The sequence below is a fragment of the Maniola hyperantus genome, chromosome 9 (genome assembly GCF_902806685.2).
Source record: "Maniola hyperantus chromosome 9, iAphHyp1.2, whole genome shotgun sequence".
NCBI lineage: Eukaryota > Metazoa > Arthropoda > Insecta > Lepidoptera > Nymphalidae > Maniola > Maniola hyperantus.
This window is the reverse complement of record NC_048544.1, coordinates 5,844,341-5,871,348: the sequence shown is the minus strand read 5'-3', so window position 1 is coordinate 5,871,348 and position 27,008 is coordinate 5,844,341. Positions and strand designations below refer to the sequence as shown.

General features: G+C 35.5%; 1 protein-coding gene across 9 annotated transcripts in view; it reads right to left on the bottom strand.

Annotated features, from left to right (window-relative positions):
* The window catches only part of LOC117984920 (homeobox protein cut-like), a 226,937-nt gene that overhangs the window by 176,836 nt on the left and 23,093 nt on the right, over window positions 1-27,008 (bottom strand). For 6 of the 9 annotated variants that reach the window (XM_069500690.1, XM_069500691.1, XM_069500698.1 and 3 more), the window contains exon 2: window positions 25,666-26,031. In XM_069500690.1, coding sequence (XP_069356791.1) covers window positions 25,666-25,788 — 123 coding nt within the window. In that variant the 5' untranslated portion in view covers window positions 25,789-26,031. Of the gene's footprint in view, window positions 1-17,053; window positions 17,110-25,665; window positions 26,032-27,008 lie in introns of those variants that run through there. The other 3 variants (XM_069500693.1, XM_069500696.1, XM_069500695.1) reach the window with 3 other exon arrangements.

Genomic DNA, 27,008 nt, shown 5'->3' with positions numbered 1-27,008 from the left:
CCACTACATTCCTCCTCAACTGAACCATGGTAATGTAACTGTTAACTCAGAACATCACTACACTCATACAAATTCCTAATTGAATATTGATAACTTAAATATTCAAACAGTTTAGACCAAACTAAGTAATGGCAAATATCTACTTCTTAATATCCTTAATATGCCAAGTGCCTATTGGGTGGTTGTCAGCTACTCTAACTAGTTCGTAAACCAAAGGTGACAAAACCTTGACAACCCTGCACTTTTCATACTTAGGTGCCAGCTTAGCTGCGAAAAAATTTGTAGCGTCGCTTTGTGGATAGGTCTTTTTCCACACTATGTCCCCAACAGAATAGCTTGCAGACCTACGCCTTAAGTTGTAATGCGTTGCATACTCTGCATGAGCCTGAAACAAATTTCTCCTAACCTGACCAAATATGTCCTCCAAAGTTCCAAACTTTCCTGCGTATTCCTCCCTTGGAATTCCGGCCTCGTACTCCTTATCCGTGTCCTTATAGAAGGAACCATTTAAAACCGGTTCTCTAGCGTGGACAAGGAAGAACGGGGAGAATCCAGTGGATTCATTAACCGCACTGTTTATGGCGAACTGGACCTTGTACAGGTTTTCGTCCCAGGACCTGTGGTTATCTTTCACAAAAGCGGCTACAGCAGTCATAACAACCTTATTGTACCTCTCAACAAGGTTAACTTGCGGAGTGTACAGTGGTGTGTAGTGTAATTTCGGAATATTATAACGCTTAATGAGATTACGGAATTCAGATCCTGTAAATTGGGACCCATTGTCCACAATCACAGTCTCTGGAACACTATGGTTCAAAAATACAAAATTCTCTAGCGCTTTAACAACAGCGGCACCTGTGGCACGCCGTAACGGAAACAACATTGTATATTTCGAAAAACAACACGTCACCACAAAAAGAAATGTAAATCCTGATTTAGACCTAGGCAAAGGTCCGACTAAATCAGCCGAAATGACCTGAAAAGGTCTCTCGCAGACTTTAGGCTTCCCTAGCAGACCTGGAGTGGCTGATGTCGTGTGTTTATACGCAGAGCAAGTATCACAATTCTTAACGTACTCAACCACGTCCTTATACATACCACGCCAAAAATATCTGAGGGATAATCTGCGATGAGTTTTGAACACACCAAAATGACCTGCAGTTGCATCTGCATGGTTTTGTTGCATAATTCTAAGGATGTCGTTCTTGTGGACTACCTCTTTCCAGTCGAACTCACTGAGAAGCTGGTATTTACATTTACTGTAACGATATAGTTTATCGTTCAAAATACAAAAATTCGGAAAATTTGCTGGATTGATTTTACAGCCATTAAATGTTTTGTCATACCAGTCATCTACCAAAACTTGTTGACTAGAGTTATCATCACGATCACCAACTACATCTACGTGTATGAGTCTCGACAAGGTATCCGGAACTACATTATCACAACCCTTCCTATGTTCGATAACAAAATTATACTGTGATAATCTACAACCCCATCTGGCGAGTCGTCCTGAGGGATTTTCTAAATTTAAGAACCACTTTAGGGATGCATGGTCTGTGATAATTGTGACTGGCTTGGAACCAAATAAGCCTGAAATTTCTCCACTGCAAAAATCACAGCTAGAGCCTCGCGTTCCGTCGCGCTGTAATTCCTTTCGTTTTTATTTAGGCTCCTACTGACATACGCAATGGGATGATCGCAACCATCGGTTTCTTGCGTTAGCATACCGCCAACACCATATGCAGAAGCATCACAATGTATTTTGAATGGTTTTTCAAAATTCGGTACCGCAAGAACAGGTGCGGTTACCAACGCATTCTTCAATGTATTAAATGCTACCTCTGCCTGTTCGCTCCACTCAAATTTAGGTGCGTTCTTTCCTTTACTCGTTAGTCTATTGAGTGGTGCAGCGATGGTTGAAAAATTCCTAATAAAGCGCCTGTACCAAGAACAAGTGCCTAGGAAAATCTTTACCTCCTGTGCAGTTTTTGGGGTCGGAAAGTTCAAAACTGCGGCAACTTTTCCAGGATCTGTGCGTAAACCAAATTCATCCACTATATACCCTAAATATTTCAAAGAGTTTCGAAAAAAATTACATTTATCAAAATTTATGGATAGTTGAGCCATTTTTAGTTTATCCAGAACTCTGTTTAATAAAATTAAATGGGTTTCAAAATCAGCAGAACAAATAACAATATCATCTATATAACAAAATACTATTCCATTTTCAATATCACTACAAAAATTTTGATTAAATAACTGGTCCATTAACCTCTGCTGTCGTGCTGGTGCACCGCATAGGCCAAACGGCATGACTTTAAATTTGAATAACCCTCTACCAGGAACTGTAAAACTGGTTTTTTCCTGAGAGTCGTTAGCTAATGGAATTTGCCAGAAACTTGAACTTAAATCAATCGATGATAAAAACCTTGCCTCTTTCAAGCTATCTAGAATTTGTGGAATGTACGGTATTGAGTATGAATCCCCCTTTGTCACTGAATTTAATTTCCTGCAATCTAGGCAAAATCTCCAGTCTCCATTTGCCTTTTTCACTAAAATTGCTGGGTTATTCCAAGGGCTTTCACTCGGAGTAACTACGTCCATTTCCAGCATCCTATCTAACTCTTTACTTAAAGCTTCCTTCTTTTCGGGAGAAAGTGGATATTGTTTTATTTTTATTGGCAAGGCATCACCGGTGTCAATAACATGTTCAATTAATTTTGTTCTACCCAATCCAATTTTCTCTGAAGAAATATCTAAAAATTTATTTACTACAGATTGGGCTAATTCTTTCTGTTGAGATGATAAGTTTTCAAAAGAAGTGATGGTATGAATTTGTTCATTATCAATCGCACAAATATTGTAAAATTGAGAAGGTGCCTTAATTAATTCTAAATTATCAAAAATGCCAGGGGCTAACTGAAATGTTTTCCAAAAGTCACAGCCAAAAATAACATCCGCTATTATAGAGGGTACTACAAAAAATTTTATTATGTGAGTTACGGAATTATATTTAATCGGAATAAACATATAACCCATGCAATCAAGTTTGTCTCCATTTGCCACTGAAAATGTGGTATGAATACTGCTATGCAGTTTATAACCGAATCTCAAAAAAACCTTGTGCGCCTGGTTACCCAAAATTGACGCGCAAGCACCGGAATCTAGTAAACCTGTAATCTCAAACCCGTCAACAAAAACCTTTAAATATGGCCTAAAGTCTCGTTTATCCACTGAATACAGAACTGTGTCAGGTAAAAGGGATGTTTTGTTGTTAATGACCAAGTTCTTTACTTGTGTCTCTGCACAGTTCTTACTAATTAGTTTTTTGAATTTTTGTCCGGAGCGGGTTTACTAATCGCCTTTTTACTACAACTTGGACATGTCTTTACTGTAAAGTTCTGACGTCCACACGAAAAAACATCTAATAAATTTCGGAACTGTCCTGCAAAATTTAAAGGAATGGTTACCCTTGCCGCACTTGTAACATAGTTGTTTATTTGTTTTCGTAAAATTAGTGCCTTTACTTGTATCAACCTTAGGTGCAGGTGTGACTGAAAGTGTGTTTATCTGTTTTGTCACTTGTTTGTAAGCAAACTCTGAACTTAAAGTTGCCTTACTGTTAGTAGGCTCAGAAAATAAGGCGGAACGCTGCCTCGCAGCCTCTAGTTTGCGACACTTTTCCTTCAACATTGCGACAGACTTAATGTCAACAAGAGCTAATTGTTCTGAGTAAAAAGGGCGAATATTATGTAATAAAATTTTGTAACTTTTGTTCTTCGGAAAGTGGTGTTGACAACCTTGAAAACATGCAAAACATTACAGCGAAATAGATAGACACAGGTTCTTCAGAGCCTTGTGTTCTTGCTCGAATTTCACCTAGCAACCTGTAGTCATAATCTACTGCATCAAATTCCTCTAAAAATAAAGTTTTCAATTCTGACCAAGACGAAACTTGACATTTGTTGCCTCTGTACCATAACAATGCTCGGCCTGTAAAAAGATGAAATGCAGAAACAAATAATTTTCCATCTGAAACGCCATAAGATCTTTTATATTCCTCAACGCGTTCGATGAAACTGCGCGGATCACCCTGTCCGTTGAAATTTAACTTCCACTTGGCAACATTTTTATCACCAGTGCAGTCAACGGCGGTACTCTTGGAATCCAGTGATTCGTCGTGAGACGACTCATTGTCAGCATCTAATCTGGAAATCAAACTCTGCAACTTTGTATGTAATTCACTCTTCCTACTTATTAAGCTGAGTTCGGAACACTGTATTCTCAAAATTCTAAAGTACAAATGTGAAGCTAAAGCTTTAGACCTACAGAGGGCATGTCTATCTTTAGTGTCAGAACACTTTTTTAATAAATCTTCTAAGTCTTGAAGTTTTTTAGTAATAACCCCTAACTCACTTTCAGAAGTGAAATCCGTCTCTAAAATTGATTCAGAAGGAATTTCCTGAATTAATTGTTTTAACTGTTTCTTTAAACCTAGCACTGTAGGTGCTGGAGTTTCGGAACGAATGGATACCTCATAACACAATTCGTCCTTCAGAAGTGAATGAAACTGGGCAAAAGTCTGTTCCATTGTGTTAAGTCAAAACACATTTAACAAAATATCGAGCTTGTGTAACTGTCTATGTTTAGCCTTATACCAATTGGTTAAACACAAACACAAAAGAAGTTATTTAAACTATTAAATATACACAAGCAAAATACACAACAAAAACAATATTCTTAAGTCTATCCTAACTATTTTATCAATTATGTTCCTATTCCAAAATATTGTTAATAATACAAGCACATATTATTACTATAGTAAACAAAATATAACAAAATAAAACTTCCCAAAATTGAATAAATGATTGTAAGGTGCAGTATCACCTTTATGAGTACACAGTGTGTTACAACCTTTACAATTACAAAAGTAAACAGGCAACAAAGTTGCAATGAACTCTGACTAGCATATTATCTTTCAAAAAAACAAAGAGATTGTGCAATGGTTTGATGGCTGTTACTTTACACTTTTAACACATAACCTAAAATACAACAAAATCTGTTTCTAAATGTCACTTTAAACTACCAGCATTCAATTAAACTTAACATGTTTTGTGTGTGAAGTAGCTTTTATCATAACCTTAACACAGCTCTAAACAAAATTTCAACAAAATAATGAAGTATCAAGTCACTGAAAAAAAAATTGTTCATAACTTCATACTTGAACTTAATGTAATCTCTGAATATAGTTTATATATTTAGTTTCACAAGTTGTAACTCTTAGTATTTATAAATGTATGTGTGTAACTAGTTAACGGCACATAGCGTTTCAAAACTTTAATTATACTAAGTTACCGGAAATTTCAAACATAAGATGTACTTACTATTGAAAGCAATACCCAACAACAACTCAGTTAAGCAATGTTTATTACTAAACTGAAGGCAAACATTCACTTATACACCTCCAAGGTAAGTCGATAACATAATTAAACGGCATAAGCACCATTTATAAAGTGTTGATTAAGTAAGAAAAAAAATGTTGGACTATACTCAGAAAATTACTTAAACTATCAAACAAAATTTCTAACTATTAGTTATTATTTAGTTAGTTAACCATAAAAACAGCTTAGTGCTCTTTGCAATGTGTCACCACTTAGAAAATTGTACAATCAGCGGAGTACATTTCATAAAATTCACAAAATTTCTCAAAATATACTGAAATAACTATATAAAAAAACGTTCGGGCGCCATTTGTAAGGGTGGTAAATTGGGCGGAATAGAAATATACCCGGATACGGAATAATCTACCACCTTACAAAGATTAGAGGAAAAAAAATAATAATTTACTTTACTTGATCTATCTACCTAGTAAAGAATAGAAGCTAGCCGTCGACTCCCTTGTAATGTATATGAGGTGTTATAAATGAAATTTGCTAGATGTTAGGCAAAATTGTTTTTAATGTAACTTTTACCGGGGTCGCTTAATACATAGTGATGGCTAATAAGGCTTAGTTATTCTAGCTTAATGCCAAGACTTAATTTAGATACATTAGAATGCCTTAGGTAGATAGTACATAAAATCTATGTTTTAAATTTAAGATGCCATTGGCATGGAATAGACAATGACACAGTAAAATTCATAAAATTGTTTCAAAATAAAAGCTCAGTAGTAAGACAAGGTTCTTACTGTACACATACACTAAGAAGGTTCACTAAACTGTTCCAGGATACAAACATTTGCTTACTTGTAGGTGCGAAGACTGCAATGTAGCTGGACGGCATCGGCCAAGCTCCCAAAACTCGATTTAACTTGATTCTTCACAACCGAAATGTTTCATTACAAAGATTTTCACCAAGTCTTATCCATAGAATTAAGTTGCCAACGTGAATGTACAAAAGAAATAAATACGGAAAACGAAAGCGAAATACGAAAACCGAAAACTAAAAACGGAAACGCAAACGGAAACCCTGCAACAAAGAAAAACAAGATTATAATTTGTGCTGTGTGAAAATTTCGACACGTGGAATTTTCCCGATCAAACACAACTCACCTATTGAACTCCTGGCCACCAATGGTTTTCAGGAGTCCACCCACAACCCATTATCCTCATTTATTTGGGAAGGTAAAATAACTGGAACTGAAAGGGAAAATCATGAAATTAGGATTTTCTCTAACCAAACCGCCATTTTGTCGAATCCACATTACTTGATTTTTCACTCACCATAATTGATGAAACATTGAAATACGTTAGGATGACTAAATTTATAACTATTGTATTTTCCCAGGCGAAGCCATGGGCGAAAAAGAATGAGATTTTCCTGGAACGAAAAAATTCGTCTTCACATGTTGACTCCAGAAAATTTCTAAATCTCACCAATCGGTGTTGCCAGACGCAACCCGAGTGTGGCCGCTCTCATTTAGTTTGATCATAAAGCCAATTCATTTTTGAATATTTGCGGAACCTAAGGATATATTATAAGAACCGTTTTGTTAATGACTTAACAATAAACAAATGATATTATGGTTTTATTTAATTATTTTGTTTTATTTTTACGACAATTGACAACGAAGCAAACGCCATCTATTGTGGCTCGAATGAACTCTGAACATCGACCCACGCGTAGTTCTGCACCTTGATGCTAGGTGGCACCAACATACTTTGAACAAAATTGATTTTTATTAAAAGCGAAACGCTAATTAGTAGTTCAAAATTTACAACGTCACAAAATAAAGGAAATTATGAAATGTTTCTGGACGTAATTACAAACGTCAAACGTGTGGGCGTCCAATCCAATGGCGGACATTAACTCTAAACTTACACAATTTTGTTTTGATCGAGCTATTTAATAATATTTTAGCCTTTGTATAAATATTTTTGCATTTCGTTTCCTCTCTATACTTAGACTTTTTTCTGCTGTAAATTGAACTAGCTTATGCCCGCGACTTCGTCCGCGAGGATTATACAAATTTTGAACCCCTATTTTACCCCCTTAGGGCTTGAATTTTCAAAAATCCTTTCTTAGTGGATCCATCCAGTAGTTTGAGTTGTTCCGTGTGCGTTGATAGATCAGTCAGTGAGTCAGTGAGTCGGCTGACAGTCAGTCAGCTTTTCCTTTTATATTATTAGATTTAAAATATATTGCCTATAAATATATGCACATAAATTCAACATAAATTAAAGATACATAAAATTTATTTGTGCATGAGTAATTCAGATCAATTTAGGATTTTCATTGATTTTATGACTATTTTATGGTTTGTTTTTTGTACATTTATCTAAATTTATTATAATAAAATCAAATTAATACTTTCATTGCATGCAATATTTTAGGATCTATTCTAAACTAGCTAATTGATATGTCCGCGACTTCGTCCGCGTGGACTTCGTGCGTGGACGCACAAACCCCCATTTTACCGTCTTAGGAGTGGAATTTTCAAAAATTCTTTCTTAGCGGATGTCTACGTCATAATTGCTATCGGCGTGCCAAATTTCAGCCCGATCCGTCCAGTAGTTTGAGCTGTGCGTTGATAGATCAGTCAGTCAGTCACCTTTTCCCTTTATATATTTAGATTAGTTGGGAATACACATAATATTCATAAGGATCAGCGCAAACTGAGCAGCAATTTTTTCCAGCAATTTTTTTCATTAATAGATTGATAATGAATTAAATCACAACTAAAACTGAGATCAAAATAGCGTGTAAGAGATAATGCCTTATGGCTTTTCAATTGCACGGTATGAGGTGGGGCAACGCCGCGCACATGGGTCCCCCACCTCATACCCCGATTGCCATCTCGACCTGTCGCGTACTATACCTAACACTGCCCTATAAAGGTTGTAAAAATTAAGCAATATAATACTCATATTATATATACCTATTTAGAACAATGGCGCACAACGAATAGCGTATCGTGTAAACTGCCAAAGTCCTGGCCTTAAAACAATGGCGCTTAAAGCAAATTAAAAAAAATGTCAATATACAGAAGCCGGATTAAAAAACTACCCCATTTTGAATCGATCCTTTCACACTTCATACAATCGCTCACGACGGTTGATTTCCGTTCTTAATTCAAAATTCGAATAGAAACGTCTTTTATTATTATTTTTTAATTTGAATAAACTCAATACGGCAAGGAACTCGATCGTTAATTCAAATATAGTAGTCTCGAATTTCGATTATAGATTCATTCGATAAGTGACCTCGTTTGGAAAGGATATCGCTTATTTATCGATTGAGAATTCAATGATCTAATCAAATGGATCCAACTCAATGCCGGCCTAAAGTTTTATGGGACTCGGGATATGATAGTAGTTAATAGCTTTGTTATTGATACTTGACTCTTGAGATAAACCTATTATAGGTTCTATTATCTATTACTATCTAGTATCTATTACTTTATTGTGTACCTACCTACTATAAAGATATTAAATATTTGTTTCAGAGAAAATCTTAAATTATACTAGCTAACCCACCCTGGTTTAGCTCGAGTGAACTTTTCAAAAACCCTGAAACATGTAGGGTGTTTCAGGGTTTTTGAAAGGTTTCACAAACTGTGGATATAACTTGGAAAGTGACGGACTCTTATAAAAACTTTCATCCCCTATTTAACCCGCCTAAGTATTTAACCCTCCTAAGAAAGGATCTTTGGAAAATGGAATTTCCAAAGATCCTTTCTTATTGAGTGCCTACGTCATAAAAGAAACCTACTGCTGAAATTTCAAGTTTCTAATCCCAGCGGTTTAGGCTGTGTTGACAGATTACTCAATCAGGACAAGTCTTTTTATACGTAGGTTTAATATGCACCCACCAATAGATAGACGTACCTATGTGCATTTACCTTTATTATTTAAAGATTTGCATAAAACATCGCATTCGAAAATGTGATAAAATAAAATATTTTAATTACATGCTATGCGGAAAATGTAGCCGTTAAAATCCTCGGCGGTATCAATCGTAAAGTTTCTTAATATAAAAGCTTAAATTGAAAATAGAAGAGCGTATCCGATCAGAATTCAAAGTGACATTAGTAAAAAAAAGTATCTATAGAAACTCATAAAGTGGTCATAAACACGAAGGAGGTAATAAAAAATCGGTCCGATGTCGTCTTTCAGCTGTCGCGCGCTATTTCCGAACGCATTTCGGCTTTCCAAAATCGAACTCCATCGAACTGCGCGGCAGAATGTACCTACTTTTAAATTTAGAACACTCAACGCACTGCCGAGCGTTGCACCTGTGCAGTTCCTGTTTCGATTTGAATCGAAAAATGAATCCTTTTGTAGAGTTAAAAAGTTTAAATAATAGCTTGATCATCATAATCATCATCAACCAATAGACGTCCACTGCTGGACATAGGTCTCTTGTAGGGACTTCCTCACGCCACGGTCTTGTGCCGCCTGGATCCAGCGGCTCCCTGCGACTCGTCTGATGTCGTCCGTCCACCTAGTGGGGGGTCTTCCAACGCTGAGTCTTCCGGTGTGGGACCCCAACGTCTATCAGTTGTACGAACTATGTGCCCTGCCCATTGCCACTTCAGCTTCGCAACCCGTTGAGCTATGTCGGTTACTCTAGTTCTCCTACGGATCTTCTCATTCCTGATTTGATCACGTAGAGAAACTCCAAGCATAGCTCTCTCCATCGCCCGCTGAGTGACTCTGAGTTTTCTTATGAGGCCCATAGTTAGCGACCATGTCTCGGATCCATTTGTCATCACTGGCAACACGCACTGTTCGCAGTCTTCAAGCACTGAGGAATTTTGGACAAGAAGACATTTCGAAGCTTCCTGAACGCTGCCCAACCGAGTTGGATTTGGCGGAACCGAATAGCTTGATACCTAGGTAATATGTCAGTTTATCAGTATAGTAATATTTTAAAGAGGTCGAAAGTTTGTAGGTTTCGATGTAAGGGGTAATCTCCGGAACTACGTAATAGTCTGATTATGAAAATTATTTAACTGATAGATAGCTTTATCGAAGTCGCGGTACAAAGCTAACTGCTAAATGCAAATTTTATTATAATTACATAATTTTTAGGATTCCGTACCTCAAAAGAAAAAAAGAAACCCTTATAGGATCACTTTGTTGTCCGTCAGTCTGTCGATGAAGAAGACCTATAGGGTACAATTGTACTTCCTGTTAACCTAGAATCATGAAATTCATCTTATATCATCTCATAGCACATCATCATAAGCATCATTATCATCAGCTTGTGGACGTCCACTGTTGGACATAGGCCTTCCCTAAAGAGCGCAATCACACCCGGTCCTCAGCCTTCCTCATTCAGCCACTTCCCGCCAGCCTCTTTATATCGTCGGTCCATCGTAGGTAGGTTACACCACAAGAAAAAATTTAAAATGTGTTCATCAACAAAATATTGGTATTTTCAACATTCAAAGTAAGATTACTATACCAAGTGGGGTTATCATATGAAAGGGCTTTAATTGTTCATTCTAAAATAGATTTTTGTTTGTTTTTATGCATAATAGTTTTTGATTTATCGTGCAAAATGTCGAAAGAATACGAGTTGCCTGAGTCTGACTCGCATTTGCCCGGTTTTTTTTCTGAACATCATTTTGTCTTTCTCATCATTTCAGAAAAAAATGTTTACTTCAAATAAGCTATATTATATACTAGCTGATACTTGCGACTTCGGTAGCATGTATTACGGTTTGAAATAATAAAATTCTCGTAGGAACTTATTGATATTCCGGATAAGAATTACCCAATGTCCTCCAGAAAGTACGCGTGACATCCGTGTCTTTGATTAAGGTCGGTTGAGCTAACTATTACGTATTCTGTAGTTGAGTTGCAAAGTTGAAAAGGTAGCAGACAAACAGACAAGAGTTACTTACGTATTTACAATATAATATTAGCATAGATATTGGGCAGCTAATATACAAAACGTTTTAACCACGTGCCAAGTGGGCGAGTGTTAATGGTGCGATGATCTATTGTTTTTCATTGTTAACAAAAATGCGTCTAAATTATGAATGACGGCTACAACTATTGGAAAAAAATAAATTCATTTTCATTATTTTCAACAGGAAAAAACAACCACGAAATACGAATCAGTCACGTTTCTTGCAACACGTTTCTCTGTAGAGATTTCTGCTATAGGTACCTACATACATACTTATTTATATTGTACCTAGCTGACAAATTCGTCAGCTTATAGTTCGTAAAAAATGAGAACTCACTCGCCATTTTAACTTTATGTGTCAACTGTCATGTCAAAAGTACGGCTTTAAAATAAGGACTAAAATCGAACTTTTGCATTACAGTGCGACACGGCTCTCTTGGCACTTGACATTGACAGGAGGGCGCTGTTGGAGAACAAAGGCTTAGAATATTCAAACAAGAACAAAGGGGACATTTGGCGGCAACGTTAGTTCCGATTTTCGCCACGCGCCAAGCGCCATGTATAATTATACCTATATATATTTTAGGTGTCAACAAGATAAGGTTCAAAACACAAAAATAAAACCCTATGTGACCCTATCTCGTGTGACCCTACTAAGTACTTCTCTTATAATATAGTATGATAGCCTAGTGGTTAAGACGTCGGTCTATTCGAGAGGTCGGGGGCTTGGGAGTTCGAGCCCGGCCACAAACCTCTAGCTTTTCGGAGTTACGTGCGTTTTAAACAATTAAATATCACTAATGACTTCTATATGTATAAGTCATTGAATATCACTTGCTTTAACGGTGAAGTAAAACGTCGCTAGGAAATTTGCATGCCCCAGAGTTATCTACTAAGTATAAGATTCTCAAAGAAAACGGATGAGCAGTGAAAAGCTAATAGACAGACACACTTTCACATTTAAAATTTTAGTAGGTATAGATTTCATGTCGCTAAAAGTTTCTATCAAATTGTAATTTCACTGCAAATAATTGCGTTGAATTGAGAAACCTCTTTTTGGGGTTGGTTAAAAATTAAATAAATTGAGATCAATAGATACCTACTATCATGGAATTAACTAATTGGTCAGAACGGAGTGATTTCACAAATTCCATTCATTTAAAATTCAGCTCATTCCTCAAGTCTCAAGACCGATGAACTGGACGGTACTGATTACAAATGTCACCGATACAAATCCAACGCTCAGGATGTGTCAAAGGCATCGAGCTCGGAATTAAAACGTCACTTCTGCAGACACCTGGAGGCGGATAGAATCTCTTGATTACACCGAATACTCAGAATAATGGACACATAAATAATTTTTACTAATTAATTGGTTGGACGTAGGTATCAGTTCAGTTCCGATAAAAATCGGCCTAAATTTGTACTTAAGACACGTTATTTATTACTCTTGTTGATACAGGTTTTTCAATAATTAGCTGAGAAAATTGTCACCTTTAAAAAAATTGGACATAAGTTGTGCGAAGTAATTGAGTAAGATTTTTTTTCAACGATATAATATAAATGTTTTATATCAAGATATATAAGATCGGCTTTTGATTAAAAAATAGGTTTAAATGAGTTTTATGTTCTTGAATGACAACCTTTAAGGTTAAAACGACATTTCTGAAATTGATTGGCTATATTTTTCTAATTTTATGTTCCACTGGCCACTGTGAAACAAAAATATATATCGTTTGAGTGCGGAAAAATGTTCGTGCTTTCGCCCCGATTGAGAGCTCGAGCTATAAATTCATATCACAACACTAAAGTTTCGTAACGATAATCATTAACTGACAAACATCGTAAAGTGGAGGCGAAATAGAACGCATTCTCCCGGTTTATATTTAAATTTAAAATCCGAACGAGCGACATATTTTTAAAAGTTCGAACAGCGACACTTAAAACTAATCGCTGTTTTCGATTCTAGAGCATCTTTTGAAAGAGTTCGAATGTTCGTTCTAATTTTGAAATGTTTTCAATATTCGAATGGCTGCTGTTGCGTGCCGATGGAATCGGAAAAAGATTTCGTTTTTTCATTTACATTCCATGCGATTATAAATAGGAACTCATAGATTTATGAAATTGGAAATTTACCTATTGTGGAACTTACGATTTCATAAATTGGAGGAAATTTAAAAAAAAATTAGGAAGTAAAAAAATAGGTATCATAAATTATAAATTATAAATTATAAATTATTTTATTGATCAAAAACATACATAGGTTACAAGTACATCTGCATATTTAAAAGTAACAAATACATGCTTATAATAAGATACCAATTTTGTTAAGTATACAGAAATACCGACTGTCCCTAAGCTAGGTATATACCTGTGTTTTAGGCGACAGCACTCTCCTTAAAATTCATGACTCATTTTATAATAGAAAGGAAATGAAAACGGCATGTAAGGTAGGTATAAAATTAAACATATTTACACTATTTCAGTTAGAAACAGGTGTGTGTGTTTGTGTGTGTGTGTGTGTGTGTATTATATATTTATTTTGTAGTAATAATATATATTTTGATATAATATATATATATATATGATATATATATGTATTTAATTATATAATCATTTCCAACAACTTTTCAGTATCACAATAATATGTTCGTGTAAGTAACCACTCTTTGACTCTTTTTTTGCATTCGTTTTTATTTAAGGGATATATATTTAAGACTTTATTTATTTCATTATAGATTCTACAACTATTAATATAGTATTGTCTCCCGATCAAGATCGATATAAAACTTAGCTTAGCTCTCAGCTCACGCATTATATTTCTATTAGTCACGTATATTTCTATTAGTCTTATACTATTTCTTTACTTATTCAATTCTAGGTGTTAATGTGTCGATTATCGCCGCTTGAAAATCTCATTAGCGAACGTCTGGCATTCAGATTTTTTTATTGTAAGCGTGTAGTGTATAAAATATACAAAGTCGTATTTTGAAAAGATACTGTTTATGTTTCTTTTGCATTATTGTCTTGGTATCAGTTTAATATTGAACCAATTTTGAAATACTTTTTTTGGGTAAGTAATATAAGCCTTGGTCTATGATCTCACTGTAGATGTTAAGTGACAATGCAGCCAAGATGGAATGGCCATACCTACCCATTCTAGTTAAATAAAAAATGGGTAACACACGTTTTTATTGATATAGGATGTACTAGATTCTTCATCGATGTACCTTTTAAACTAACATTTAAACTAAATTAACAGCCTGTAAGAAATTGGAACATGCACTAGAAACACTATCAGAATGTCTGTAATAGTAAAAAAGTTCGTTACGGGTCTGTTTTTCAACATTCTGCAAACGTCAAGATGAAATAAATAAATACTTTCACCGAAGCGCAATAAATTTACACTAATATAATATATAGATATAATAAGACGTCGCCAATTAACCTTTGGGTTTCACGACATCAGTTAAAACGTAATGCCACTCGTAAATCACTCGCACTCGTCCTTTATATCAGCTCACGATGTATCGATGCGCAATTAATCGATATGTGCAAGTAATATCGCGATTAATCGACCTTACTAATTGGTATCGGTTTACTTGGATACTTATCTTTATTTTATTAACTGACAAAAATCAAAATTCTCGATCGATTTTTTTTATTAAAAGTAAAAATGTGCAAAACTGATTCCGCACGATTTATTTAGCCCAAAGTGGTTAAAGCAATACAATCTGTAAAGCATATTGATATTTGAGAGCAACAAAAGAAATACTTTTATAGATATTCAATTTTAGGTAACAGAAAACCTTAAACTATCGACAAATGACTACGAACGTATACAAAAATGGAGGTTCACTTTTTGTTCTCTAAAACACTAGATAATTATGTGTTGTTAGATCAAAAATTACTGTTCAATAGAATCAAGGACGATTGATTTTAAGCTACATGTATCTATTTGGCATCTTATAGTTTGCCTACACATCCATTATTCATTCGCAGACATTAAGCTTTGATACCGGTTGCTGCCATTCCATATAATATTCAGGTTTTATTTTGTAAATTGTTGTCGCTACTTCTTAATTTAAAAAAAACCGGCCAAGTGCGAGTCAGGCTCGCACAACGAGGGTTCGGTACTACAGTCGTATTTTTTCGACATTTTGCACGATAATTCAAAAACTATGATGCATAAAAATAAATAAAAATGTGTTTTAGAATGTACAAGTGAAGACCTTTCATATGATACCCCACTTGAGATAGTTATCTTACTTCGAAAATTGAAAATACTAATTATTAGTTTATGACCACAATTTTATTTTGTGTAATTGAACCACAAATTCACGGTTTTCAGATTTTTCCCCTAATGCCAGCTATAAAACCTACCTACCTGCCAAATTTCATGATTCTAGGTCAACGGGAAGTAGGTACCCTGTAGGTTTGTTGACAGACAACAAACCTACAGGACGGACGGACGGACGGACAGACAGACATTCGCATTTATTATAATATTAGTATGGATCGGCCAACTTATGGCACTTATTTAATTATTAATTACTCTTATCTATTTTTCGTTAAAGATGAATATTGAATGGTGATGTGACTTTGTGCCTGTCAATTTATATCAAAGATATCAATGCTTTGATCCATAAGTGACACCTACCTAGTGTTGATTGTCTATTATAGGTACTTTTATTGTTTCTGTTTTCTGTACTTATTTGTGTGGTGTACCTACAATAAAAGTAGGTACACCACAGCAATACAAAATATAATATGTAATATTTTAATTGCCAGTTTTTACTTTCTTTATAAGACTTAACAGTACAGGTACATCCAGAACATAATGTCATCTAGATGTCTATAAAAATAAGTCTAATAACTGGCCGGACGTTCTCAAAGCGACAATCATTATATGTATTACAATACAGTTTTATTCCACCAAATCTGTATGTCAGTACCAACATTCGTGTCTCGAGGCTCTATACCTAATAACCATCAATGATCGGGCCGATTGTGAAAAATATCATTAAAAAACCATCAGCGCTTGATGATTCCGCTGTACCGCGCTGCCCGTCATCAACCACAATCGATTCTTTATATTTTTTTTGCTTTATTAAATTATCGAGTTCGTGACTAGTGTTGCCAGATTAACAGGTTTCGTCGGAATATTCACTCCCACACTTGAAGCATCAATTGCCTGAAAAAAATTACTTAGTTTTTTAATTCGAATTTTATATGAATACTTCTTTGGTATGAGTAGAAACTTCAAAGTCGTGTCACCAACACCCTAATGTTAATAGTGCTCTGCTCTTAATACCAATAGATGTAAAAATCTAAAGGAATTGTTATGATTTTAATTTACAAATTATGAAATTTTAATTTATTTAATAATTTGAAAAATTCAAAAAAAAATCCGCTATTATTTCATAGTTTTAAATTTTCAGTCATGTCGGCAGTTTCTATTAAGTACCAATTTTTTCATTCACTATTGTGCATGCTTGACCACACACCACAATCACACCTGATTTTGAAAGTTATGATGTGGCCTAATATGGCACGCGTTTACCTAGAAGATGTCTATTCATTCTTGTTTCCAAGACACTTTCGCATTTGTAAAAGTCGGAATTACTGCGGGGAATCGAAATTCGTTCCCGGTTTTTTTTACCCACGACATACCCACATAGTTCTAACTCACCATGAACTCACGGTCGATTATCCACGACATTGATTTCCGAATTCTCTAAATGACATCTGAAAGGAGCACAAATAATAGATTACTACACTTAAAGCGGAAATGATGATGGCATTTCAGTCTTATAAAGTTCATGTGAAAGAAATTAAAATCAAGTTAAGAACTGACTCATAAATTCAGTGTTATGCAAATAGGAAACTCGATGGCAAGGCACTTCACTACAGTGTTTGCCGATCGATTTAATTTATTACCACCACCGACTACGTTCAATAGCTGGAGCTTTAAATGGGTTGAGTAGTTGGGTAATGATCCAAATAAAGTATCGATAAGGCACGCCCACTTATAGATGCGGTGGGTGGAGCGCAAATCGAATTAGTGAGGTCGATGCATCGATTAGTCGAAACGTATCGACAAAAAACACGATTAGCTCCGAAATCATCGACAGTCGAAAAAAGGTAACAACCGACGGTTAATGGCGGTTTTTGTTCGGAATTCGAAGATTTGAATTCGTAATTTCAACCGCAAGGCGTTCGAATCATTTGTCAGTGACAATTTTTTCGTTGCAATCGATTTTTAAATACAGGTTAAGCTTTTTTGTTGGAGGCCGAGTTCGCGACGTAAGATTCCGAGATTTGGTTGTTAGTTGTATTATTTTTTTCTTTCGGATATAATTAAGGTTTTTAAAATAATATTGCCCTTGAACACACGAGTTCGGTTCTTGATCACAGATCTTTGGCCAAGTCATAAATTTTGTCTTGCTTTTCTTAATTTTTCAAAGCTAAATAGGCAAAATATCTTCTGTCTTGTAAATCTGCAAAAACAAACAATTTTAATGTTTTAGTATTTTATTACTTACATAGAAATTTGACCAAAAATTTAGCTCTGCGATCGACCGGTAAGGAATTTTCAGTTCAAGATACAGGTTGACAGAACTAAACACAAAAAAGTGATTTCGAGCTGTCTAAGCCTAACTTTGACCATGCATGGGAAAGTTGGACATTTTTTGCTCAATCCACATTCCGCCCCAAGGCCGTGGGAATGCCATGGCACCATGGAACCGATGACATTCCGTAGGGAAATTCGAAATTCGTAATGCGCTTTGATACAATCGAATGTATCGGAACGATTAATTGGAATCGAATATTTTGGTTGGTTTCTTAACACAATTTTTTAACGTTATCTTGTTTTACGCCCATACAAATATAGATAACCTAAATAAGGAATGGCAGTTTAGTATGAATTGTATTAAAATTTTTAATTCTCTTTTATTTCTTCAGACTTCCGAGATCTTAATCAAGCATCGACTCTATGCGTTTATAAAGTATAAATTTTAAGTTCTCATTCGCCATTTTAACTTTATGTGTCAACTGTCTTGTCAAAAGTACGATTTTAGTCCTAATTTTAAAGGTGAACCGTACCGTATGTAAAAAACATGACAGTTGACAAATACCTAGAGTTAAAATAGCGAGTGAGTTCTCATTTTGTACGGACTATACCTACTTGACTCTCTAACAAACAAAACAACTAAACAAACACTTGGATCTCTACAAAAGTAATTATTCGAGACGATTTGTTCTCGATTGATTGATTTGGACAAGGTGGTGGGTTCTTAGCAGGGGTGATTCGCTAATTCAGTGACCAGATAGCCATCAAACACATGACATTGGTTAGTTCTACATTGCTGGTTCACTGAGCGATATTAAAATAAGTTTTCGTAGAAAACTTTCAATGGATTAATAAATAAACGTCAAATGAGCTCGGTGGCTATCATTCAGTTGATGACTGAGTTAGCGAATCATCTCGCAGATCCTTCCGCATATCTAAAACTTGACAAGAGAACGAGATTCCGACTCTTAGGGTTTTCACAGTTATTATCAAATGTTATTGATAATAGCTGGGACCGACATACAACTTACAGTGCTCTCCAAGGCAAATAGGAAACGAAAAGGCCAAAGGACCTCCAAAGTCGGTCACCTATCCAGTTACAATGTCAACGTTGCTTGACAATCTCCATCGATTGATATACACTGTCACAAGTCACAACTAGGCCACACGTCCCTCAATTTTACTGCACTTACGAGGCTTAATAATAATATTAAATTAATTCTTATACTTACTAGGAGCTATATGTATTTTATACACTACTATTAAAGCGCAGCATAAAATCAAAAGCAATCCTAACTCAAATTGGTCGTATATAAATTGATCGAACGTATCGGCATCCGTATTCTGATCAATTATTTATTAACGATCGACAACGCGATTTTATTGATGTTAATTGTTAGTTTTATTCACTTAAGACTGTTTCCCGCTCGATTTAAAAATCATTTATATTAAGTTGATGACAATCAGGCTTAGTTAATGAAACGCAATGAATTAAATAAAGAATAAAGTAAGAATCTATAATATTATTGAAAACAAACAGGTTTGCCTACGAAAATTAGTTCAGATGTACGCGTGAGATGCAACGGCGATTCGTTGGTCCATACCATAATACATAATTATTATAAATGCGTAAGTGTGTCTGGCTGTTTGTCTGCTTGCTATTCACGGCTCATCAATTTAATTGATTTTGACGAAATTTGCCTACAGGGATAGCTTGCATCCTAAGGATGGACATGAGCTATTTTAGCGTTTAAACTATCGTGAGTGATTTCCATTATATATAATCTCTATAAACTAGTCGGGCTAACGTCGACTAAACACGTGAGTAAAGCCGGGACAGATATTATATACTTATAATGACATGAGCTATTTATGGTTCCGAAAATCAAAGACTTCCCACGGGATTTTTCATAACCCTAAATCTACACGGACAAAGTCGAGCGTCATCTAGTTGATTATTAACGAATATGAAAAGGAAAAATTTAAAACGAGTAGAGAACAAACCTTTAACAGGTTACTGCTGTTCGACGGTCGCTTTTGATGCGGTTTTAAACGCTCCAGCCCGAGATGGGTGGCTAATAGCGGGTTTATTGATATTGGTTTTGTCAGAAAGCGATCATTCCGTTTATGGTTGTTTTATAATACAATTGATAATTCCGTGGAAATAACGGCGTGTATCGGGGATTTATTAGCAATATAATAACATTACTTTATGTTTCCAGTTATCGATAAATGAATGCTACTGTATTGAGTCAAATTATTATGAAGCCTCTATTATATCGCGGCTGCACTACACTGAACTAAATTATTTGATACATCTTAGCTTAAGTCGTCTTCTTCAATCAAACCAATGAATGACTTTTTTATTCATCTCATGTGCAATCATTTATCGAAGATCTTATGCAAACATCTATTAATGTAAGTAAGAAAGAGAAAGCTTTATACATCTTTCAATGTCTCGTTACTGTTAATGTACCAATTGACATCAGTGCACTTCAGTGTCGCAGACACTTCAGGGAAACTTAATTTTCTATTACAGAGTCATCGAGTCTTCGATTAGACATTAATCACTTACAGCGAACCATAAGACATTCGCAAGCTTTCCCAGCGAGAGACATCACAGAATTCTAAGCAGTCTTAATACATGGTATTAAAACAAAACGTCCTTGCGACTCGTAATCGATAAGTGCGATTCGAGGCACGGCATATGTAAATTTAAATGTAAATATGCTTTTTAATCAATATAAGGCTTAGTGGGTGCTTTGCTAGTAATACTAAAACAATACTATCGGGGCTCAGCATTCAAATGTGCAGTGTATCACTGGGACGCATCGGCGAACTCCGTTCCTTGAACGGGGATGAATATTTATTTCACATCGCGATTTTAATACGAGACTCTATTGTTCATATTTGTCGCTATTGCGAATATTATTGCGGTTGCCAGCGCGTTCGCGTCGATCCAGAATAGGACTGTATATGTTTTAATTGAAATACCGAATGTTGTCAATTTTTAAATTAATGCTTCATTGCTAGTCATGGCGGCAATATTTATTTTCTTTTCAAAACTCAAATATCGAATGTAGACATTTTAAATTAATGGCTACCTACCTATTTTTTTACTTTTGCAAATATTTGAATATCTAATATTGATCATTACCTACTTATAGGTAAGTAAATGGTTTCATGCTTGTGATGTTCGTGACATGAATATTTCTTTTAATGTCTCATTTTATTTTTACGTTTAATTGAAAATGTTATTTTGTCACAATAGAAAATTTAATTAAACGACTAATCAGTCAATGTTATTGACACCATTAAGAGCTAATGGTCGGTCTCCAATCGATCTATAGATACGCGACGGATTAACGGCGCAGAACAATTCTATTGGCAACGATCGCAAGCCAAACTGCCAATATTGTTTTATCATGTTTTGTTATCTGTTGAAAGCTATTATGTGGATCTACACCATTTAAAACCAAATTAATTACGAGAATGCTAAATATAAGCTCATCTTTAAAATAAATTTTACGATTAACCCCAACTGACTCAGAGCTTCGTGTTTTTAAATACGTAAAAAAATGTTAGCTTTCGATTTGTATCATGAACAAAGGTTTTAAAAATTGGTCCGTTGGGTTAGACTAAAAGAGTTAAATATATAAAACACACGAACTGCAGGACTTGACACTGTATTTATATACTTTAGTTTTCCTTCATCAATCCATTGACCATTGACCTAGTGAATTAATGAACCAGTTCGAATTGTTCAAAGATAAAGTCTAAGCTCGAGCCGCTATACATATCTTACACCCGGCTGTAATCACGTGTTAAGTCGACGTTAGCCCGACTAGTTTCGAACCCATCCGGAGTTCTTTTTCAAGGAGTCAGTTCGCGCACGCGTCGCGGTTGAGACTAAACACGCGAGTACAGCCGGGTGTAAGATATGTATAATATGGAAATCACTCACGATAGTTTAAACACTCGAGCCGATAGTTTTATTTACACAAAAAGGCATGAAGTGTTCAAAAATGAACTAAAATATTATGAGCCAATGAACTATTGAATCAATGAACCAATTCAGACTGTTCAAACTTTCAAAAATAAAGTCTAAACTCTAATTAATTATTATTAATGAGAGTTTTGTTTACACAAAAGTCATATACTGTTGAAAATGCATTAAAATAATAATGAGCCAATAAACTAGTGAATTGATGAACCAGTTGAAATTGATCAATGATAAGTTTACATACGCCACGAGGCTTCGAGGCTTCGAGATAGCAATTTAATGCAATTATCAGTGTCAACGGTGATGGTACATAATTGCAGTCCTTGACACCGTCCAAAATCAATGTCGAGTCATAGATCAGGTGCAATTTAGAAAGGCTAGCATACAGACAGACACACTTTTGCATTTAAAATATTAGTATGGATTACTATAGATTGTTCTATTTTTTTCAGTCTAAACTTGGGCTAAGGGACTATGGGCTTGTTAACACAAAAAGTCATGTACTGTTGAGAATGAACTAAAATATTAATGAGCCAATGAACTAGGCAGTGAATTAATGAACCAGTTCAGACTGTTAAAAGATAAACGATTTACATACGCTACGGGCTGTTATTGTGATTTGAAAGGCTTCGAGATAGCAATTTAATGCAATTATCAGTGTCAACGGTAATGATACATAATTGCAGCCATTGACACCGCGTCTAAAATCAATGGCGAGTCATAGATCACGCGCGATTAGATCTGTGGTACTAATTATGTGTATGCTCGCACGCAAAATAGATAAAGGGGGGATAAGTTAAGTAGGCAGGTAGTAGGTACAATAATTTATTTATTTATTTTAATTTGTACCAAAAACATTTACAATAAAGAGAAAAAGAGAGTTAGAGTGGACGGGGAAGAACTGTACTATACTACTGTTTTTTGTAGTTATCTGTATATTTAAAATTCAAAGACCTGACTGACTTATAATAATATATCAACGCACATCCTTAACCGCTGGTCCTAGAGACCTAAATAAAACTGCCTACTTTGACCTTTCCCTATAATTTAATCGCAATCCATCTCAAAATGTATCACTCTACTAGCACAAACATATTATTTATTCATATTTTCATGTTCACATCATTTTCAGCATCCTCTTATATAAGTGAATGTAAATCTTATCTGTAAATAGAACCTTGAAAAATTCATTCGAAACGATTAAAACGCTCAGTTCCTCTTATTCATTGTTACGCAACATCCCATCTCTATCGAGGCTGCAATAAGCAGATAGATAGATATCTTTGAATACATTATCAACGTTCAACGCAAACGTCTATTGCCTTCCACGTAATGATGTTGATCATTGGATCTATCGACAAAAATCAATCTTAAAATTGTCCCATGTAATCATCACCGCCAATCCGTAATTGGCCAGCGTGTACGGCCAATTTTCCCTCATTCTGAGAGAAGGCCCGGGATCAAACCCTCGACCTCCCAAATAAGAGGCGACCGTAACCTATGATGGTTATTTGATAAAACGAAAAGGTGACTGACTATAACTGATCTATCAACGCACAGCTTAAAATACTGGGCGGATCGGGCTGTTATTTGGCATGCAGCTATTATGACATAGGCATCCGCTAAGAAAGGATTTTTGAAAATTCAACCCCTAAAGGGGTGAAATAGGGGTTTGAAATTTGTGTAATCCACGCGGACGAAGTCGCGACTATAACCTAGTTTTAATATATAAAATCATATTCGAAAAAAACAGCTCAGGCTCTCGTGGCCTGATAGAGATAATATTATACCTATCGCATTAAAATGACTAAAGACTCATTTCTTATCTCGTCTCGTCTTTTATTTTCCCATCACTATTTCCAAAATAATTCTGCCTTGTAGAATACGGCAATGAGCAATTCGATTTGGTTTTTCTACTTCCTATTCCACTTTTGTTATTGTAACCAGTTAGTTTCATTGTAAATATTTTCTACCGCGTATGAATGTGTACCAACATATCCATTGTTCTAATTACTTATTTCGTATTTAGTGAAACTATTGTATAATAATTCAGATTTTCAATATTTTTTTTAAGCTGTGATTGCCTAGTGGTTAGGACGTCCGCCTTCTAACCGGAGGTCTGGGGTTCGATCCCGGGCACGCACATCTGACTTTCGGAGTTAGGTGTGTTTTAATGAATTAAATATCACTTGCTTTAACGGTGAAGGAAAACATCGTGAGGAAACCTGCATGCCTGAGAGTTCTCCATAATGTTCTCAAAGGATGTGTGAAGTGTACCAATCCGCACATGGCCAGCGTGGTAGACTATAACCAAAACCCTTCTCACTCTGAGAGGAGACCCGTGCTGTGTAATGAGCCGGCGATGGGCTGATCATGATGATGATTATCATTTCTCACAGGTATTTTTTCTAAATTTTTATTGTGTTGTTATTTAAATTTGTCTTTTTATGGAGCAAATTCTTGTAGTCACATCTGAGGTTTTGTCTTGGTAGTTCATGCACAGACTAGATGAAATAAATGGACAGAGCTTTAGAGAAAATACTTGTTTAGAAGAATGAAGCTAGTTACCTATGCATGTAGGTAAGTCTTGTTTATAATAATTGGCTTCTCAGGATCTGTTTATTATCTTCTTTAGTCTTGATTATAAGATAAATAGTAGATTATAAATTATAATATAGATAACATAATTTATACAATATATATTATAAAACATAGAGTAAGGAAGCAGTTATACTTATCTGTGACCATCAAAGTACAAAGACTATCCATACTTAATATTATAAATGCGAAAGTGTATTTGTTTGTTAGTTTATTGATTTGTCTTTTAATTACGTCGTAACGGAGTAACGGATCGACGTGATTTTTGCAAGGGTATAGTTAAAGACCTGGAGAGTGACAATATTATGAAAAGTTTCTCTATCTAAAGCCGTCTCTTGTAGGTTAAGGTAACTAAGCCCTTTCCTCCGCTCACAGTCCAGTCCAGTCCAGCTTTTTGTATGACAACCGCTAAACTTCGTTTCGAAGAAGGCACGTAATGTTGATGAGAATGAGATTGACATAGGCTACTTTTTATCCTGAAAAATCGAAGAGGTCGAATCGAATCCACACGGTCGAAGTTGCGGCCATCAGCTATTAGGATTAGCTTACCTATATTATAAATGCCAAAGTGTGTTTGTTGGTTTATTGGTTTGTCCTTCAATCACGTCGCAATGGAGGGATAGACGTGATTTTTTGCATGGGTATAGTTGAAGACTTGGAGAGTGACACAGGCTACTTTTTATCCCGGAAAATCAAAGAGTTCCTAAGGGATTCTTAAAAACCTAAATCCACGCGGACAAAGTGGCGGATATCAGATAGTAATGTATATGGCTCAAAGTCGATCAGATATTAGCATAACGGTTGTTACAACAATAGACATAATTGTTTTGAACCACGGATCGGTTCGAAGGCCCCGATGTTACCTACAGGTTAATTGCGGTTGGTATTAATTGATTTTGTGGGTATACTGCTTTTTGTTATCCTTATCATTCGTACCTGTGTGTAATTCCATTACTTCTAATTGCTATCGATAGTGTAAAGTACCCTTTTAGTTATAACAGGACTTGTTTGGTGTTATGTGTTTATTTTGTTTGTTTTGTGTAAATAGGTAGTAATGATTAGGCCCTTGGTGAGATGCATTCGTAATAATATAATGACCTAATGAGGTATGGTAATGAGGTAAATTTACCTGTTGCCAGAACTGCGCTAGGAGATATATCCTTTCCTTCTTGAAGAGCCAGTCCATCGAGTGCATAGCTTGCACCTCCGCCTCCGGTGCGGCGGGCAGGCTGGCCGCGCCGGTCGGGTGCATCCGGACGTCCGCACCGCGCTCACTCCCGGCGCATAATGACCCGTCACCCTCTTACCGTGCATACGACTACTTCAAACTTCGAACGCCACATTTTATTTCAATCTACCTTCCAGTCACTATACTAGGTCCTTCATACAAACTTTTTTGTATCAGTATCGATGTTTGTACGAGTATTCTGATTGTTCTTTTTTCGTTCGCGTGCCGTTTCTTTGTTTAGTTTCTTATTGTGTTATGCCTGACAACCTGAAACAGAAGAAAAAATATTGAATAGGGGAAGTTTTATATCGATTCCATTGTCGAGTTTGCGGCTAAGATATTTACTCGATCAGAGCGGCTAATCAAAAGATCCTAATATAATAAATAAAAATATTTATGTTAAGTAGGTAGGTCGTAGAGTTGGAGGTGGAGCAGCGTTGAAAGAATATTGAGTTATTGTTATTCAAAAACTAGTGTTAAAACGAATTTATTGTTAAAAAGTACCCGGAAAGACACTGACTAGGTTGGCAATTTTCCATTTAGTTATTTCGGGTTACAAAATTGGGTGAAAACTATATTAAACTAAATAGTTTTATTTGGTCACCCTGGTTAACCGAGTTCGAAATTATCTAGTTTTGTATGTGACTTATTGACAAACAAAATTATAATTAAATGGAGCCAATTTGGCTATTTCTTTTGACTTCTTTTCTTTTCTTATTTGTCACTAACATAAAGTTTGTATCATCGGTTCGTTTGGCAGACAATCGGCCAGTGGGGTGTTCGTGTCGAAACTAATTTGGTTATGTTCGATGCTCGGGCCGATATCGCGAAGAAAAAAGGAGGAAAATTGACAGGTCGGGGCGTAAAGAAGTAGTCCGTTCACGCCAAGACGTTGATGCCCTTAATCGTTTTTTTGCCTGTCTGATTCTTTTTCGGGGCCTCAGATATCAAAGTTTATGGAAATGGTAGGGTTTTAATGTTTTATTAAAAAAAGGTCGTCAGCAAGATATCTATTGATCAAGTTTGACTTTGAATATTTAATTAGGTATAATATAGTCTGAATAAAATTAATTATATCTAGAATAAAAATGAAATTATAATAATTATGGTAAAAGATTATCAATATTTGCACGCCGAAAAGACAGACTAGGTACTTATGTCGAGACTAATAAAATAACAAGTGACCATTTTTTTTTTTAGATGGCTTGAGCAAGTATCGTCGCGTGGGTATTGAAAGTACCTAT